The sequence below is a fragment of the Penicillium angulare genome (assembly GCF_028827245.1).
Source record: "Penicillium angulare strain IBT 27051 chromosome Unknown utg000007l_segment0_segment0, whole genome shotgun sequence".
NCBI lineage: Eukaryota > Fungi > Ascomycota > Eurotiomycetes > Eurotiales > Aspergillaceae > Penicillium > Penicillium angulare.
In genome coordinates this window covers 571,332-589,336 of record NW_026623166.1, presented here as the reverse complement: position 1 = coordinate 589,336, position 18,005 = coordinate 571,332, and the positions used below count along the sequence as shown (strand labels likewise).

General features: G+C 46.0%; 6 protein-coding genes across 6 annotated transcripts; 4 read left to right on the top strand and 2 right to left on the bottom strand.

Annotated features, from left to right (window-relative positions):
• Nucleotides 1–9,126: 9,126 nt before the first annotated feature.
• On the top strand, nucleotides 9,127–9,711 carry N7478_009483 (ankyrin repeat domain-containing protein; the record flags this gene model as incomplete). Its single annotated transcript, XM_056925697.1, has 1 exon — nucleotides 9,127–9,711. The coding sequence occupies one exon, from the start codon at nucleotides 9,127–9,129 to the stop codon at nucleotides 9,709–9,711; it is 585 nt and encodes a 194-aa protein (XP_056775067.1).
• A 722-nt stretch (nucleotides 9,712–10,433) lies between these two features.
• N7478_009482 (uncharacterized protein) lies at nucleotides 10,434–11,223 on the bottom strand (the record flags this gene model as incomplete). The annotated part of the gene is made up of 2 exons (XM_056925696.1): nucleotides 10,434–10,915; nucleotides 10,995–11,223. The coding sequence occupies 2 exons, from the start codon at nucleotides 11,221–11,223 to the stop codon at nucleotides 10,434–10,436; spliced, it is 711 nt and encodes a 236-aa protein (XP_056775066.1).
• A 1,097-nt stretch (nucleotides 11,224–12,320) lies between these two features.
• zrfB (low-affinity Zn(2+) transporter ZRT2) lies at nucleotides 12,321–13,373 on the top strand (the record flags this gene model as incomplete). The annotated part of the gene is made up of 1 exon (XM_056925695.1): nucleotides 12,321–13,373. The coding sequence occupies one exon, from the start codon at nucleotides 12,321–12,323 to the stop codon at nucleotides 13,371–13,373; it is 1,053 nt and encodes a 350-aa protein (XP_056775065.1).
• A 759-nt stretch (nucleotides 13,374–14,132) lies between these two features.
• Nucleotides 14,133–15,963, top strand: N7478_009480 (Glycerophosphoinositol permease 1; the record flags this gene model as incomplete). The annotated part of the gene is made up of 6 exons (XM_056925694.1): nucleotides 14,133–14,282; nucleotides 14,366–14,415; nucleotides 14,474–14,590; nucleotides 14,653–14,804; nucleotides 14,859–15,227; nucleotides 15,284–15,963. The coding sequence occupies 6 exons, from the start codon at nucleotides 14,133–14,135 to the stop codon at nucleotides 15,961–15,963; spliced, it is 1,518 nt and encodes a 505-aa protein (XP_056775064.1).
• Nucleotides 15,964–16,295: 332 nt separating this feature from the next.
• Nucleotides 16,296–16,789, top strand: fkbp3 (peptidylprolyl isomerase family protein FPR2; the record flags this gene model as incomplete). Its single annotated transcript, XM_056925693.1, has 2 exons — nucleotides 16,296–16,519; nucleotides 16,621–16,789. 2 exons carry the CDS (start codon nucleotides 16,296–16,298, stop codon nucleotides 16,787–16,789), a joined length of 393 nt encoding a protein of 130 aa, XP_056775063.1.
• A 252-nt stretch (nucleotides 16,790–17,041) lies between these two features.
• Nucleotides 17,042–17,931, bottom strand: N7478_009478 (peroxiredoxin-like family protein; the record flags this gene model as incomplete). The annotated part of the gene is made up of 2 exons (XM_056925692.1): nucleotides 17,042–17,527; nucleotides 17,665–17,931. The coding sequence occupies 2 exons, from the start codon at nucleotides 17,929–17,931 to the stop codon at nucleotides 17,042–17,044; spliced, it is 753 nt and encodes a 250-aa protein (XP_056775062.1).
• Nucleotides 17,932–18,005: the final 74 nt, after the last annotated feature.

Genomic DNA, 18,005 nt, shown 5'->3' with positions numbered 1-18,005 from the left:
ATATTACGCGTCGATTGGAGCAACCCGAAGGCTGGCCCCTATACTTGTACTAGTTGTAGCTTCAAGTTCATTGTTGGGTTGGGGTGAGAAGGGACGGGCGCGATCTCGAATTGGGCCCACGAATCACGTATATTGACGGATGTAAGGGCGATCATTATACGGATGCATTTGATTCGTAGATAAGTTCCGGTTTACAGTGGTATTTATTTACATTTTAGAATTAAAACCTATCGATTCAAGTTCTAGATTAATTTAGTTATAATTTTGGTTCTTTGGCAGTCCACGAGTTTCATCCATGGAAGTTTCCGTTCGGAGTTATTGATATATGCGACAGAATCCTGCATTACCAACTTATGAGTTTTTGCAGGTGATGCCTAGACACAGAGACATCATGATCGGATGGGCATGTATAGACATCCGAGGTCTAGAAAGTAGCACTAGAACCTAAAAGTCTTACAAACCCCTGGCAAAAAGGCAAAATCCCCACCTGGGCAGCTTCAACCCCAAAACATGTAGTTTGAAACCTAGTTCAGCGTCATGTGGTCAAGTGCATACTAGTAGTACTACGGAGTAAGCTATATATACTTAGGTTTGAAGCATGATTGATCCATGGAACAACATCATCAGCAAAGCATCCAATCATCTCGTATTCAAACATTCTATCTGAGACATTCACCACACCCGTAGACTTTGGGGTGTATCTCACTCAACCTGACACTGGCACTTTGACACCATGACCCTGACAACAGAAACATCATCCAGACCGGTTTCAATCGCAAGAGATCAAGGAAAAGGCGTCAAAGCTTCCAAGGTTCTTAGAAACTCCGTCTTCGCCCCGTCCGTCCCGGCCGGCATCTCTAGCCAACAGCCGCGATAAGAGCTAACGCCATGACCTAACACGTGGCTGCATGTGCGCAAGAGCCTCTTCTCTTCAACTCGAGCACAGCCTTCCACATCGCCGGGAGAGGAGTAAGTAAGACAGCCTCGAAAACGAGGAAAGGAAATAATCGTAAATCATAAACCTAAATCTAAATCATATTCATATATTTAATAAATTTAGAAAGAGAAAAAGAAAAAGAAAGACAAAAACTCAAAGCAGGTTTCTCCTTGCGGGGCTACTGTGCTCACTCCACCACAAGCCATCGGCAACCACGGTAGTCGGGAGCGAACAACTGGAGCTGAGATGAGAAAGCGGGGAGGGGCAGGGCAGAGCCACACAAACACAAGCTAGTCTGGGAAATACAGCCCCGATGACGCTGAGACAAAGCAGGGCTGAGCTTGTCCGAACCAACGGCTTTCGTAGACGCCTGCACGCCCTAGTCGTTAGTCAAAGGCGTCGCTCGGTTCAGGTGTCCAGTCCAACCGGTTTGTTCTTGTGAGGTCAACGTACGTATCCACCCGCCAAGCCCCAGATCGAAGCTGCCTTTACGGTAACGAAGTACCTTGCTATCATATCATATCATACATATCAGCTATCAGCTCAGACCAGGCAGCAAGGCAAAGCCACGCAGCTGATCATCCGCATGAAAGTACTGGCGGGACCCGTGGAAGGGGGAGATTGTAAAAAGTGCCTGAGCCTCCAATCGCTGTGCTTCCCAGTGACTTGGACATGGGCCAGCCAAGACCACAACTACTCCGTACTCCGTAGTAATCCTAACTTTTACTAGTTACTATTTACCAATAAATAGTAAGCTAAATTCAAATCCCGTTGGTGCGATGTGCTCGGACACTAGCAACGTATGTGCCTGTATAGGTAAGTGTGAGGCGTAATTCTTATTGGGTTGATCTTCTGTGCTTTTGAAGATTGCTTTCTTTTCGTTGGTGGGTTCCTTTCCCCTGTCGCTGCCCCCTTCTGCGTGTTCCTGTCGTGGGGCCGTTATTGCCATGCGATGCGATGCGTTGTCCTTGGGCTGCACCTGGATCAATGCGGTAGAGGCAGGTACATTAGAGGCTGATTAGCCTGTAGCTCTATAGTGTGGCCTTGAATGCCTCATGATTGCAGCAGCGGGATAGACATTAAAATTAAATAGAATACAATAACGCCATGCAAGTCCATATCGGGTATGTTTGATTCAAGACTAGTAAATGTGATCCCGATCTACGAGTGTGGCTATACTGTACTATTTCTGACCGGGGTTTAATTCTTTGAACATTGGTTTTCATTCAATTCTGATTTCGTCATACTTTGAGATTATTATTTGACAGATAATCATACTCATCATCCATTACGAAGATCGGGGCTAAAAGGCAATGTAGTGACTCCGGATGCGAAGTATCCGTTACTTGTAGATCGGATAACCTCGGATCACCGGATAGACTGAATAGCACATAATGTACCCGCGGGCACAATTGTATGCCAACACTATTTAATATAACCCTCTCTATCAGGTCTAGTGTATGAGTGATTTTCATATGTACAAGTTTTGACAGTTGAGCCCGGCCCCGATGATGGCCCGCTTTACGTCAGGGTTGATCGTCGATGGAGATTGGGGTAGTTGATTCGTTAAGATCCCTGTCCTGTCATATGTCACTTGCACACGGGAGGGGAGGGGATGTGAATGCTCAGGTGTGAATGTAACTGGGCTGCGGCGGGAGGATTGGTGAAACGAGCGGGCGGGGGCGACATGAGGACTGTTTCAAGTTCAGCTTGGTGTGTTTATCTATTTTTTGGCGAGATTGGAATAGATTGGAATAGATTGGTGTAATGAAGATAGTAGAAGAGAGGAGAATAGATAGGAGATAGTAGATAATAATTATTCGTGTGAGTGGAGATTATGCAAGTCATCATTGAGAGAGAAAAAGACAAATTTGCTTTGCTGGGGTATATTAAGTCTATGATACATGCCGTTGATTCAGATTCGGCCCGATGCATGCGGCTAAATCGCAAGTGGAAAGAGAGAAAGAAGGTAAAAATGGGAGCAAAAGCAAAAGCGAAAAAGAAAGAAAAGAGAGAAAAAGAAAGTAAAGAGAGAAAAAAGACAAAGTCGAATTACAAAAGATTGAAACCGTGCCGATGACTAGCCAAATCGCCATGCAAAACGAGAACGAGAAAAGAAAATTAAAAAATGGAAAAGTTTCCCATGATTCAAAATGACGCAAATGTGATCGCAATCACACCTCGCAAGATCTGGATTTTCCTTGTTCTTGAAACTGGAAACTCTGAGACAAGGTGATTTGCAGGCGAGCGATTCGTTGGCGCCCAATCTAAGTCCCGGAGTGTCTAGTGTCTGCAGGGAGAATGCACGAATGCACGTTTCTCCGCATCTGCGCGTCAAAGCCCAAGATCGGTATCAACCAAATAGATTGAACCCCGCACGAGTGTGTAGTCCAGCTAGCGGCACGAAACATGAAACGACCGCGGCACGAGAATGAGAATCGGAATTTCCTAACGAAGGAAAAAGAAATGAAAGAGGAGAAAATAAAAATCCCCCCAGATGTATGGCTCGCAATGCAAGTTGGAATCTTTTAGCGCCGGCGCTGACGATCCCGTCCAAATGATTGTTGAATAAAAAAGTGGAAATGGTAATGGTAAAGGTAATGGTAATGGTTGTGGTAAAAGCAATATACCCCCGGACCTCGTGTTAAGATGTTAACACGAGGTGGGCATTGGTAGAAACCTTCTTTCTCCTCTCTCCTCTCGTGTGGGTCGCGCTTTGGGTCGATTATGTTTGTTGTCCCCTTTGCAGCAGTGGTGAACGCATTGCTTTGCTGGTTCCCGAGGTTGATGCGGATTGTATCGAGAGAGGAGAGGTTGGGCCGGGGATGGTGTGGAGAGAAGTTGAATTAATAGGTGGGTTAAGCCGAAAGCCAAGTCGAGAACAAAGAATCGTTGTAAGCCGATACCAGGTTGAAGTCGAAGTCGAGGTCAAGGTCATTCACATCCATGCCGAGGGGAGGCCCTCCCAGGTCGTGGGTGTTCTGTTCGGAGAACGGAGAACACCAGAGTCGTCACGGTCATTGGGAGATAGGGGCCATGTTTATTTTGGCAGAGGAGGGAGAGGGCCCTTGGGTGGGGGACCGGGGCAAGGAGGGAACTGAGAAGAAGAGCCGACGGAAGGCATGTTGTTTGTTGTGTAGGTGGTGGGTGTGGGAAGAGTGTTGTTGTGTGGTGGTAGTGTGATTTAGTAGAGTGTAGCTGTAGAGTGTGGATAGCTAGAAGATTTGACTTGAATCACGGAACACAAAGTAAGTTTGATGTAGAGAAGGGAGAGGGAAAAAAAAGCAAGAGGAGTCGGAGCGTTCTTATAGCAGACCAAGCCAACGCCTTTTTTTTTTTTTTTTCATACGGAGTACAAATCGTACAAATACAAAGGACTAATTTTACCTTAGTGCTGTGCTAACCCTTTTCCTTCCCCCCCATCGAGCATCCTTGCCATGAACAGGAGGCTGAGGATCCACCTGATCTGACGTAGGAATTATTGCGATTGACTTAGCGCATCGGGAATGATGAATAATGCAGCTCCAAGTGGTAATCCAATGGAAATTCCCCTAGTTTTTCTAGAAGCTCCCCACTCGGCCGTGTGGCGTTGCATGTCGTTGGTGAACCACTAGTGGATTAGGGTATACAGGGGGGTGGAGAGAAAAAAGGAAAAATAAAAAATAAAAATAAATTCAAATTTGAAAATAAAATGAAATGAAAAGGATAGGAAAATCAAAAATATGAAATCACTGCAACAAAAATAAATTAGACATAATCTTATGGGTATTACTCTACACTCTTCTACCCGTCCGAATACAAATACAAATTCTAATTCTAATTCTAATTTCTATTTCCGATCCCTTTTCCTTTATACAAGCAGATTAATTTGACACCGTTTGCATTCTCTACAGAGGTTTCACGGCGTAACTGCCCGGCAAATGATCATTAGCATGAAACCACGCGAGGTGACAACTGGTAATGGGCAATCTCCCGTAGCCCCACTAAAGACTCCATTTGGACGGGGTTCCTCGATACGGTGAGAGCGAGGAAAAGAGACAAAAGATTTTATTTTATTATTTTATTAATATTTTCTTTCTTCTTCTCTGTTGATTTTATTTTATTTTAATTTTTATTTTCATTCAAGATGTTTTGTTGAGCGGTCATCAAGGGAAAGTCAAAGAGGACCCAAGCACATGGGACTCGGTGAGTCAAAGCTGGACCAAACCATCGGGAGGAAAATCCCCAAAGAAGGAACTTGTATGTACAGCCCAGAAAGATGATAGTATGTACTGTTGAATGTACAGGGTCCAAAAGATATGTTGATAGAGGTCAAAGAATGACAGAAAAAGAAAACGTACTCGGAAAATAGATTAAAAGAAATGCAGATAGTGTAAATGGTGCAGCTAAAATGCAGATAATATACAAATATTGAATATTGAATTCAATAATCAAAAATCAAAAAAGGAGACATGATACCCGTGGACTTTGATGTATCCCCGTATATTTACGGGTGTTGACCGATGTGTCTTGTCACCAGAATGCCGGGTTCAGGCATCCAGGATAAGGATAAGCTGTGTTTGTGGCGCAGGGGCTCGTGTTGCACCTCGATTATGACACACCATATGACACGTCAACAGCTGTCTGTTATCTGTTAAACGGTTAGAGCGTTATACCTAACGGCAATCATGGCTATGTACGGAGTCGGCTCAGGGGACTAAAAAGAAAAGTGAAAATTGCGGAGTGCGGGTTGGAATGGTCAAAGAACAAGCCTAATCATAATTCAAATCCAAATCTTTAAAATATCCCGTCTCCATTCAGGTTCTCCATACCCGAAACCATACCCAGGTGTACTGTGTACACTCCGTACACTAAATCCAATTCAGGGTAAACAGTCTCACCTCGGGCCCCATCGTGTACCATGGTTTATCCCCAGGTACCCGTTGCTGCGAACAAATAGAGTGTCCTGCATTATAATTATTTGAGACTTTGGAGCTATTCTTGTCGCCCCTGAACCATGCAGTCCCTGTTTCTGATTTCTTTGGTTTCTTTGGTTCGATCTGGGGATCTTTGAGGAAACATTTGATCTTCGATTTGCATTCTCACTATCCTCTCTTAGTCCCTTCATCCGAAATGTTACTCGAAGGATAGCCCTAATGTGGCCCTAAAATTGAGTCCTACTACGCACGGAGAACGTAGCCGAGGGATCTCCGCTAACCTACACTGTGACTAGTGGCTGTGGCCCCAGGATCAAGGATTAATATCACCTACATACAGATACAAAAGAAACTTATCTGCAAACATCCTAGCGTATTCTGTATATCTTGATTTTTTTTCATGCAGAGGCTTAGGTTGCGTATGTGTGTAGGACAACCTTGTCGTAGGCCAAGAGTGTCCTTTGTTCAAGTAGGTGTACAAAGCATGAGGTATTTGGTAACGAATCAAAGAAATTTTAGAGGTGGTTCCTCAGTCATGCATAATCCCTAGATTGATCACGCACATCACTCGTTCGGTGTTTCATGTAGGCGATCGACCGTCAAAAGCTGTGGCTTGTTTATGGCGTGCTTGGACGATGCGTACAGTAACGTTATCGATAATAGGCTTACGCAACGAAATGAACAAACGACAAACGGAATCCCCGATCTCAGCTTCCGGGATGTCACACACGTCTCCGGTAACCCCGGAAGCGGAGGTTGGATCTCCGCAATTAGAGAAATTCTAATTTTCTCCTGGGATGTGGATGGATATGGATATGGATATCCGGAGTCTATAGCGTACAGCTAGAGGATGGAGTACATCATCATAGCATGCAATGAAGTAACTTTAAATCTACAATGTACAATCATGGCTTGACAAATAGCACCGTCGATACAGAATCTCGAAACCTTGTCACGAACTCAAAGGAACCAAACTTGAACCAAGAACCACCACCTGACCCGAAGCCACCACAGCCCTGTCTGGTAACACGGGGAGCATATCAGGAACACCCGTGCGACCGGGATTTGAAACGGGGAAATTCAGTCAAACCAGCAAGCTAGCACGGGTACCTGACATAAGTTCGCCGGCGGCTTAAGCGGTTCCCACATCCCCAACTGAGAAGAAGGAAAAAAGAAAGAAAAAACAGCGAGAAAAAAAAGAAGCCAGGAGAAGTGGGGAAAGTGGCAAACAAGGGACAGAAAAAAATGGAAAACAGCATCATGAGTCCGCACATTGGTCGCGCTAGAGCTCCAAACTTCAATAACGGTTCTGAACAGGTATAGTGAGAACCACAAGGATCCACTGTCCATCCGCCGTTCCGCACCGTTGGAAAAACTGTGTGGAGGCTTCGGGAAAAGGGAACAGCGATTGGAAGTCGGAGTTTTTTTTTTTTTTGGATTCTTCGTCTTCTCGTTCTTTGTTCTTTTCTGTGGGTGTGTGGATGTGGGAAATTTCCCATCTCTTTTCTCTCCCGTAGGTTCAGGATCGAGGATCCATCTAGTTGCCTTTTTGGTTCGGGTTCGGCACCCGCACGTGGCGATGCTCGCTTTGATCCACGATTGTATCTTTACTCTACGTTACTACTGGCTCAGCACGTTCCTATCGCAAGGCTTGCTTGTCTTGCCTTCTTTTCCCTTGCTCGGTTCCTTCGGTCAGGATTCGGCGAAATCTACTCCGTAAATCTCAATCTAAATCCATGTGGTTCACTTACCAGGCGTTCGGTTCGGGCTAAGCCAGTTGAAATGATTTCAGATTCTAATTTTTCGGTTCATTCCACTTTCATCCGTTCTTTTTCCTTTTTCCGAGATTGGTTGTTATTGCCGCCCGCTACAGATAGACAGCGCTGTCTTGATCTGCCGTCTTGGTCACGGGAAGTAAGTGGAGGCTTTCTTTGCGCGGGTGGTTTCAGAGTTCAATTGGATCCACTATATTCTGTTTTCAGCCTTCTATGGACGTCTTCTGGAAGTCCATGCCGAGGTCACCACATGCTGTGTTTTCTGATGGGTTTTGAACCATGGAAAACTGGGTGGAATTGAAATATCCTGTCATAGATAGGGATTTCATGTCATGCAGTCATGTGTGTATGTATACCTGGAACTTCGGTCGTACTGGATCAAACCCATGACGTGTAGATGTAATTCTTCGTACAGGGTTTGAGCTTGAAAGTCTGACTACGTAGGAATGATCTAGAAATCATAAAACAAACCAAGACATACAAACAGAAGAAATTAACTATTAGGTGTGATTATGTCTCATGATGCTCAGCCTTCTGTATGTCTTTCTAGAACAGCCACACGTCCAAATTAAAACTACAAAATTGATTGCCTGCTTTGCGGCAATTCTACCTCTGACGTGCTGAAGAAATAAATCTAATTTCCAAATAGACTATTTCTGCCAAGTTTTATCCCGCAGATATGCATAAGTAATATATTTGGTTGAAGAGAAACTGGATTTGGATTTAGATTTGTCCTCTCCTAATTAGTCCAAGCCACCATCCGGACTCTTCGCCGTATCGTATGACCATGCATATGCATGTCTGACGAGCATCTTGGAGTGAACATTGAAACTATGACATGCTGGCTACAAATCAAGGGGTAGGGAGCCGAGAACTTGAAAGAGTTCTCCCAGTACTTTGTTAGGATGGTCCACAGGTGTATGTCTATTCAACCGTCATTGAATATCTACTTGACTACACTATGTCATTGGAATTGAAGGATAAGGGGCAGAGATCGCACAGGAAATGATATTGAGAAATATAGGGTCCTGCCTTAAAAACAACTACATATAGTAAAAAAAAAAGAAAAGCAAGAACTTGATAATGGAAGGAGAAGAAGGAAAGGAAAGAAGGAAAGGAAAGAAGGAAAAGAGGGGGTACATTTGGATCAATGAACAAAGAGATCTTGGCCATGCTAGACTCCACTCTAAACCCCGGCACTGGCACTTTTCTTGTGCTTGTTTCCGGTGATGTATTCAATGAGCTTAACTCTATATCTCTTGGGGATCTTGCGGATATAGTGCCAGAATCGGAGCTTCTTTCGGTTCGGCACAGCTGCCTCATCCTTCATCTCGGGAACTCGAGCCAGTGATATACCGACCAGTCTGCTGTGCCGAACTAATGGGTTAGAATATAGTTTCGAGAACAACCTTGAACATATCCTCCACGCAAACCCTCAATACGTCCTGAACTGTCGGTACTTGGAAGAAATGAAAGTATAGTGAGCCTTTACGGCAATATGCCACTTCATATAGCTGCGGAACATCACCCAGAAATGGGGTCAGCTGTTATCGTTGCCGGTATTAATCTCAATGTAAGATGTGGGGGTAGTGGTCGGACTGCATTGCATATTGCCTTGCTTTACAATGATCGGTTGGACCTCGCACGGGAGATTATTAACGCAGGGTGCAAGCTTAATATCCGCGATGATGTCGGCTGCGCCGAGCTGCACAAGGCTTTACTGATCCAACGCCGTGACCGTTGGAAGCTGTCCGTGACTTCACGTATTACTCGCGACCGTCAGACACACAGGTCTATCGTGCCAGTCGACGCTGTACTTTCAGCTGAAAGTCTAAGTCTTGTCTCTCTTCTGCTTGAAAGGGGCGCTGACGTTAATATACAAGGTGAGCGCGGCACACGTTTCAGGGGTATAGGTAATATGGAAACGCCCTTGATCTATGCGGTTCGATTTCGGAATCCCGATCTCACTAAATTGCTTCTCGCTCATCAGCCAGATCTGAGTATCCGGGATTTCTGTGGTCAAACACCCCTTGAGATTGCTGAGAGTCAGGGTTTCAACGAGGTTGCTGATAAGTTGAGATAGTTTTTTTTTCTTTTTCTTTTTCTTTTTTTCTTTTGTTGGCATTGAATTCAATACGTTTATCTCAACGCGAAACGAGTTCTTTATAGTTTGACTCTTGATGAAGACTGTTACTTAAGGAAGTTTGTAACCAAGCGCCATAAGTAATTAACTTGTAGATACTGGGCTTTTGAAGTTCACCAGATATAGGCTGTAACACGGGGTATATGATTCAAAGCCTGGATGGATATAAAGGTATGTTCTGAAGAACCAGATGGTGATCGAACTGGATTGATTGATAGATACTATGAGTGGTTTAAGAGCGGAAACCCTTGACGTTGTTTCACCAGGAAATAACCGAGTACACGCTTTGTTGAGTAGGCAAGGAAGAGGACCTGCGATGTATGCAACAGAGTCTGCCGTGATGCAAGAAGCCGGTTGCTTCGATCAGTCAGGTAAACGCATGCTAAGGGCGCCGTGGCGGCCCGTCGATTAACGAATGGCTTGTTGATAGCATGCTATACGAGTGACGCGCGGTGTCTAGGAACACCAATCTCATTGCCAATGTATTCTCCCAAAGAGACCAGTACCAATTTAAAAAGGGCACTGGTAGCAACTGGGACATGACACGCGGCCCTGCGACCAATAACGCCACCATTTCAGGTGGTCGTGTAGTGCGGAGAAAGGTCTAGAAGTGATTCAGAGCCCTCCTCGTGTTTCAGGGGAGGCCTTGAACCAAGAGTACCTTAGTCCTCGCCGGCTTGGGCTTGTGTTGAGATCCATTGCTCCATCAGGGGTTGCTTTGCCTCAGCTGGCGTAACGGTCGCCTTTGGTCGCCCGTCCTTGCGTGAGATGAGTAGGCATAGCACCCATCCTGAGATACTGAAGCTTTCATAGTGGGTGCTGAATCCAAGCTTTTTCTCATCTCCCGTGTCTTCGTTGGATGTTTCATCTGCAGGTGCTTTTCCTTTTCTCCTTCGGGTTGTTTTATTGTTGTCCGATGTAGCTTCGCCCTCGGTCGCTTCGGGAATGTTGTGTAAGTCGACTTCTTGATCGCTGTCGCTTTGAATTATGATTTCTCCACCTGCAGATTCAAACGGATCGCCCTGTAGCTCCTTTGAGTCTTCTGTATCTTCCTTTTTGCCTGGTTGATTGAAGGTTTTCTGCCGCGTTAGGACCGAATGGCGACTGCGTGTTTCGCGGAGGAAAATGCCGACTTCGAAGTCATCTATACGAAGGTTGAGTTTGGTTAGTCGCAACATTCCCTACAATCTCAAGCTAGGCGTGCGAGTCAAAGTTCAGCTTACCCTCAGCGATAACATCCTTGGTTGCCTTGCCCTTCTTTCGGAACCAGCGTCGCTCGTTTTCTTCCCGTAGCTTCGGTAGTACCAGCGGGCGAATTACCTCGAACACGCGTGGGAGAACCGGATCTTGAGCGTTCAGAAGCCAGCGACTGTCTGATGGATTATCAAGGTAGATTCGACATTCCAACACGGAGTATTTGGTGATGCGCAGATAGCGACGAATAGGCGCCATGGCGGACGTTAGATGGTGATGATGATAGTGGGAATGATGAGCAACTGTGGTGATTTCATCGATGCCAAGCTCCGCCACAGAAGCTCTCTGATTGGTTGTTGACGGCAGGGGTCGATGTGATCAAGGTACAAAGTATCCCAGCTCGCTGGATCCTTCAACCTGGACTTTGACATGCTATTATGAACGACATGCTTCGAATCTGACGATTCTATTCCCGATGTTCTACCTCTTCAGGTGCGGATAATGATCTCCGATGCGATTCTAATCCCCCACGTGACTATGACCAACCACCGCGAACGGAAAGAGACTGACCGTCCCCAAGGTCCTCATCCGCCGCTCCGGAAGAATTATGTACCCAGTACTTTACTGTACACTAGAAATTACGTGAAAACAAATGTACCTGGTACTTAGTCTCAACGTTTGACGTCTTCGAAACCCCCAAGGTCCCCATGGATCCCACTCTGCTTCCCCGCTGGGCACCAGGCTATGTTTTCCGCAGATTTTGATTCTCGGTCTTTCGTCCCTCTCAAGCAGCTGTGGAGGTCGTTTAATGCCAGTTTAATTGGTATTAATACTTGTTGTGGACGCTCTGTGTGAATCTGGCCACCAAGGTACTCAACTTACAGCCCTCTCCATTAGGATCCGGAAATCTCGAAAAAAACTCAGAAGCGACAGCGTCAAGGAACTTCCATTCGGTGAAGATATAGACTCTCGGACGTGCATTGCCAAGCTGTTAGGTGTTTCTACTTGTGTTCTCATGCGTTGAATTCTCTGCATTATCCGCGTTAGCCTCTCTTCGTTGACAGGCCTTCCCGGTTATAATCTGCGCTAGTCATTGGACCGTTCTGCCTCTACTTGGGGACCTTGGGGGTTACGGCCAGTGCAGCATCCACACAAAACTTGCGGACAACCCCTCCACGTCAGATTCAATCCTCTTTTCTCCCAAGGTGCTCGTTTCTCATTCAATCGGATTCGATCGTTACCACCGGCGGATCTGTTCATTCTATTGATTCTCCAGCGATTCATCGGCGCCTGTTCACCCAATCGCGGATCTACAATTTCCACCAGGAAACACACTATTCGTTGGCCATATCATTATGGAGATGGAATCATTCACTACAGTCCTTAAGCGGGACTCTTGTTCCACTGGGAATGAATTTGACGGGCGCATGGGCCTCCGGATCTCTTCGATCTTCGTCATTTTGATCGGATCGAGCTTTGGTGCCTTATTTCCTGTCTTTGCTAAGCGATTCAGCAAGCGCGGAGGTGCACCATCATGGGCGTTTTTCATTGCCAAATACTTTGGTTCCGGTGTCATTATTGCTACTGCTTTCATTCATTTACTGGCTCCTGCTGAGGAAGCCTTGACCAATGACTGTTTGACCGGCATTATCACAGAATATAGTTGGGTCGAGGGAATTGTCTTGATGACTATCGTCATTTTATTCTTTGTCGAGCTGATGGTCATGCGATACTCTAGCTTTGGTGCGGGTCACGTTCATGATGAGGAGGGACACACCCACACACAGCTTGAGGATGGCGTTGTCGAAGAAGTCAACCAAAACAAGCACCATATCCCTGGAGAAGACCATCTGGGCCACACTCGTGAACACCACGATGCCGACGACTCCGAGAAAGAGAGACTGGCCATTGAGGACTATAGCGCACAGCTGACTTCGATCTTTATCCTGGAATTTGGAATTATTTTCCACTCAGTCTTCATTGGCCTGACACTGGCTGTTACTGGCGCTGGATTTGTAACGCTGTATATTGTTCTTGTTTTCCATCAGACCTTCGAGGGTCTCGGTCTTGGTTCTCGCCTTGCTCAGATCCCTTGGCCCAAATCTAAGCGTCTCACACCTTACATACTCGGTCTTGGATTTGGAATCTCCACACCTATTGCCATTGCCGTTGGCCTGGGCGTTCGTCAGAGCTACCCGCCCGACTCTGCTCGGACTTTGATTGTTACCGGTGTGTTCGACTCGATCTCCGCTGGTATTCTTATATACACTGCATTGGTGGAGTTGATGGCACACGAGTTCATGTTCAGTGCTTCTATGCGTCAAGCACCTATTCGTGACGTATTGCTTGCGTTCTTGCTGCTGTGTCTTGGTGCTGGTCTGATGGCTGTGCTGGGCAAGTGGGCATAAGACCACTCAAAAGCTTTATTCATTTCTTTTCTCTCGTTTTTATTGATGACCTGCCAACGATCTCCTTCGTGATCATGCATTGATACCCACTGGTTACACTCGGCGTTATTTTTATTTTTTATTTCATTTTCACGGTTCTATGTTCAGGCAGGACCTGCCTAGATGGATGGACACATGTTGTATGCTGTTGCTTTAGAGATCATGTACAGAGGATCTACTTCAAAACCAAAATAACAGTTTAAACAAGAAATCTCTTTCCATAATAGTAAATGAATCTTGCTTCCACTCTATGGGTGTAAAGTTAAAAATCCATGCAGCCCTAAAGCTGTTATCTAAACATCCAACTAGTCACGCGACACCCATGGAAGGATAAGAGTCTCTCATCCAACCCCGAACCTTCTCTCCCCGCAATCCGCCAATCATTACCCAAGTGGGTCGAACGTGGTTGACACTGGAATGTAGATTCGGCCCAAAAGCAGAACAATTCCGCTCTAGGGCTGCCTTGATCCCCCGGTGCTAATCTCACTCTTAACCGTTTCAGGTCATCGCAGACGCCTAGTGTTACCTTAGCTTCAATCTCACCCAATGCCAGCTTCTTCTCCGCTTCTTAGCTCTCACGCTAATGAATCCTTTACTTGAACATGTGCTAACCTTGATTTCCTCCCCGCAAAAGTTTTTCTTTTTCTCTCTTTTCTTCTTTCTTTCTCCTTCTATCATGTGTGTCCTGTGCTCGTGAACCTTTCCTTCGTTCGACTTAACATGGCGACGGGTAATTCGGTGGAAATTGTTGGTGGTGCCGACTCCAAGTTTGAGGCTACAGATTCCGAGATTAAAGATGGATCTCCCGCGGATGATTCTTTGCATGTGGTTTCACAGAAGCGGCAAAGTCTGTCAGACATCTTTACGATTGTGAGTTTTTTCGCTTGGGCTGAGCTGTTATGAGGTCATTCATCTCGGAATTCAATTGCTAATTAAGGACTGCTCGCTTATAGTTCGCAACTGGCTTTGCTTTGATCAGTGATGGATACCAAAATAACTTGATGTGAGTGTGGGTGGCCTGATATTATGCTTAAGCACGGGTGGCTTATACCTTATTTTAGGACTATGGTCAATGTGCTTCTGAAGAAGGAGTATCCCGCACAGTACACTACAGCTGTCAGTACGCGTGTTTCCAATGCTTTGCTCGTCGGCGAGGTCATCGGACAGGTTGTTGTTGGGTAAGAATCATCTCATCTATGAGGTAACTTGAAAAACGACTCATAATTTATGCGAAAAACAGCTTGACTTGCGACTATCTTGGTCGAAAGTTTGCCATCGTCGCTACAACCTTGATGATTGTTATCGGTGGAATCTTAGCTACGGCATCTCATGGCGTTACTATCGATGGCATGTTCTGGATGTTGACGGTGTCCCGTGGTATTGTTGGATTCGGTATGCTACAAAGACTCCTTATTCCCCCGGTCAAATGCTAACACTAGATTATAGGTGCCGGTGGCGAGTACCCTGCCTCTTCGACGTCTGCGTCTGAGTCCGCCAATGAATTGACACCCAAGCATCGTGGCCCGGCGTTTATCATGGTGACCAATTTCCCGCTATCGTTCGGTGGTCCCTTTGCGGTTTCGATATTCTTGATCGTTCTCATGGCTTGTCACGAGTCCCATTACAGTACTGTGTGGCGCGTTTGCTTCGGTATCGGATGTATCTGGCCGCTGTCCATCTTTTACTTCCGGATTCGAATGGTAAACTCTACGCTCTACCGCCGTGGTGCTATCAAGAAGCATGTGCCCTATTTTCTGGTGCTCCGATACTACTGGAAGTCACTCATCGGAACTTGTGGCGCATGGTTCCTCTACGGTAAGATCTTCTGATAAGACCAATCAAAAGTTCTCAAAAAGCTGATCCTTCGCCAGATTTTGTCACATTCCCGAACGGTGTCTTCTCAGGTACAATCATTTCATCCGTTGTTCACAACGGCACAGTCCGCCAAACAGCCGAATGGCAGCTCCTCCTTGGCGCAATCGCCCTCCCAGGTGTCTTCCTCGGCGCCTTCCTCTGCGACCGCGTCGGCCGCAAAAATGTAATGATGATCGGTTTCAGCGGATACCTCGTCTTCGGCCTCATAATCGGCTGCGCATATAACAAGATCACCAAAATCATTCCTCTCTTCATCATCTTCTACGGCCTAATGCAAAGCTCCGGTAACTTCGGTCCGGGCAATATGCTCGGCCTCTTATCCTCCGAATCATACGCTACCGGCGTCCGAGGAACCTGCTACGGTATATCAGCTGCGGTTGGTAAAGCGGGTGCAGCTATTGGTACGCAGGCGTTTCAGCCCATTGAGAATAATCTGGGAAAGCACTGGACTTTTATCATTGCGGCGATTTGTGGCGTGGTGGGTGTTGCGGTGACATATTTCTTTGTGCCGGATCTTTCAGGTGAAGATTTGACGATTCGAGATGAGAAGTTTCGGGCTTATCTTGTTTCTAAGGGGTGGGATGGGGCGATGGGTGAAGATGATCTGAGAGCTGATGCTGATCAGGGTATTCCGAGTGAAATTGCTAATGAGAGCGCGATTACAAAGGGTAATTAGATTTTTACGGTTTATTAGAAGGAATAAACGAGGATATTTGGGTTAGAGATATTGACTCGGTCGGATTATCCATTGCTATGAAATTGCTATGAACTTAAGTTGATTTCTTCTCCAAATATCGCACAACCATGTATTGTAATGGCTGCGGCCAATGACTTTCAAGCTTGTTCCACGCAGCTTAACAGACCCACACCTCCGCACTCCGCCCACGTTGCAGCTTCCCCTCTGCTCCTCTCTGACTTCCCCCTAACACACTCTACTCAATTCCAATTCCAAATTGACCTCGTCGAATACAAAAATCATCCCGCATATTACAGATTTAAAGAGTCATAATGCGTCTCTCTACCATCTTCCTCTCCCTGGCCTCCCTCGCCGCTGCCGCCGAGCTCGGAATTGAAACAACCCACAAGGTCGAATGCACCCGCAAGACACAAAAGGGCGACAACATCTCCATGCACTACAAGGGGACCCTTGATAATGGCAAGAAGTTCGATGCAAGCTACGATCGCAATTCTCCATTAAACTTCAAGTTGGGAAGTGGCCGTGTTATTAAGGGGTGAGTTGAGTTACATACCACATGCAGCTGCTTTTCTTCCCCTTCCAGGGCTCTGTTGGTTGTTTCCGATCGCTTTTGCTAACTTCTTCTTTCTTGCTCAGCTGGGACCAAGGTCTGGTGGATATGTGTATCGGCGAGAAGCGTACCCTGACTATTCCCCCCGAGTTAGGATACGGTGACCGTAGCGTTGGTCCTATCCCTGCTGGCTCGACTTTGATCTTTGAGACTGAGTTGGTTGCTATTGAGGGTGTTGAGAAGGATGAGCTGTGATGACTATGTCTATAAATGATTTGAATTTTGGGTTTTCGTTCTTATTTTTGATGAATATACCATGAATGAGATCAATCATTGTTAAAATGAAACGTTACTTGTTCTGAACATCACTACCTACAGTTGTCGAATTATGAATTTAACCTACATCGCTAGATCAAGAACATACCAACCTCCAATGAATATATTAAATAGAACCACAAACCACAGGCAGTGATCGGACAGCAAAGCAACTCTCCCTCAATCCTATTCCTATTCATTCTTCCCCAAAACCTGACCCTCAGGATCAACAACTCTCTTAAACTCCTCAATCCCCGAATGATCCCTCGTATTCGTCATCCGATGACACCAAGTAACGCTCTTCCCAGTCCCCTCAGACCCAGTCTCAAAAAGAAACTCCCCACCATTTTGACTCGAATCGCCTCCCTTCAGCACAAGTCCAGAACTAACATGCTTCAACCCCTGCATAATAGACGACCCGACACTCCCAAGCATGCCTTTCCGGAAGTACTCAGGCTTAGAACCCATACCGTAGTTCTGCACTAGCTCGAGCTCCTTGTAGAGCTTTTGCTTTGGGTCTGCGTAGATAGGGAAGGGGCATGATGTTTCTTTCGCGTAGAAGTCTATTAGGCCTGGGTCGCCGCAGCCGATTACGATGATTGAGGTTTTGGTTGAAAGTTTTTCGAGATCGGATGGTGTTATGGCTTTTGCGAGGGCGAAGATGAATTCTTGACAGCTCTGTATTTATAATTGTTAGTTATGTTTTTCTTGTAGGATCTGGAATACAGATATAATATGTATTTTTGGAAGGATGGTGTTTGCTGTGGTTCAAGGCTTGACTTGAACAGCTGCTCCACTTGTGGAGCTTTGCTTACCCCGCAGAAAAAGTGGCGGATGAAGATTACCAGAGTCCTGGTGGACTCGGAGTTATCATAGAGGCTTTTGAAGATGTGTTCCTCGCCTTTGTGATCTAGTACTTTGTACTCGCTGGTTTTAGTGATCGCTTCTGTGGATGGGAGCTTATCACTTGCGACTACCTGGGTGCTCTTGACATTTTGCTGTGAGGGAGCCGAGGCAGGATCGGTGGCCTCGGCCACTGGGGGTGATGTTTGTGTGTTGGGAACGGTCTCTGCTTCGGCCATGGTGAGATTAGGCTCTCCACAGTGACTTCAAGTTGGAATTTTGGAAGCAGATGTATACGAAGAAAGGTTGTCCT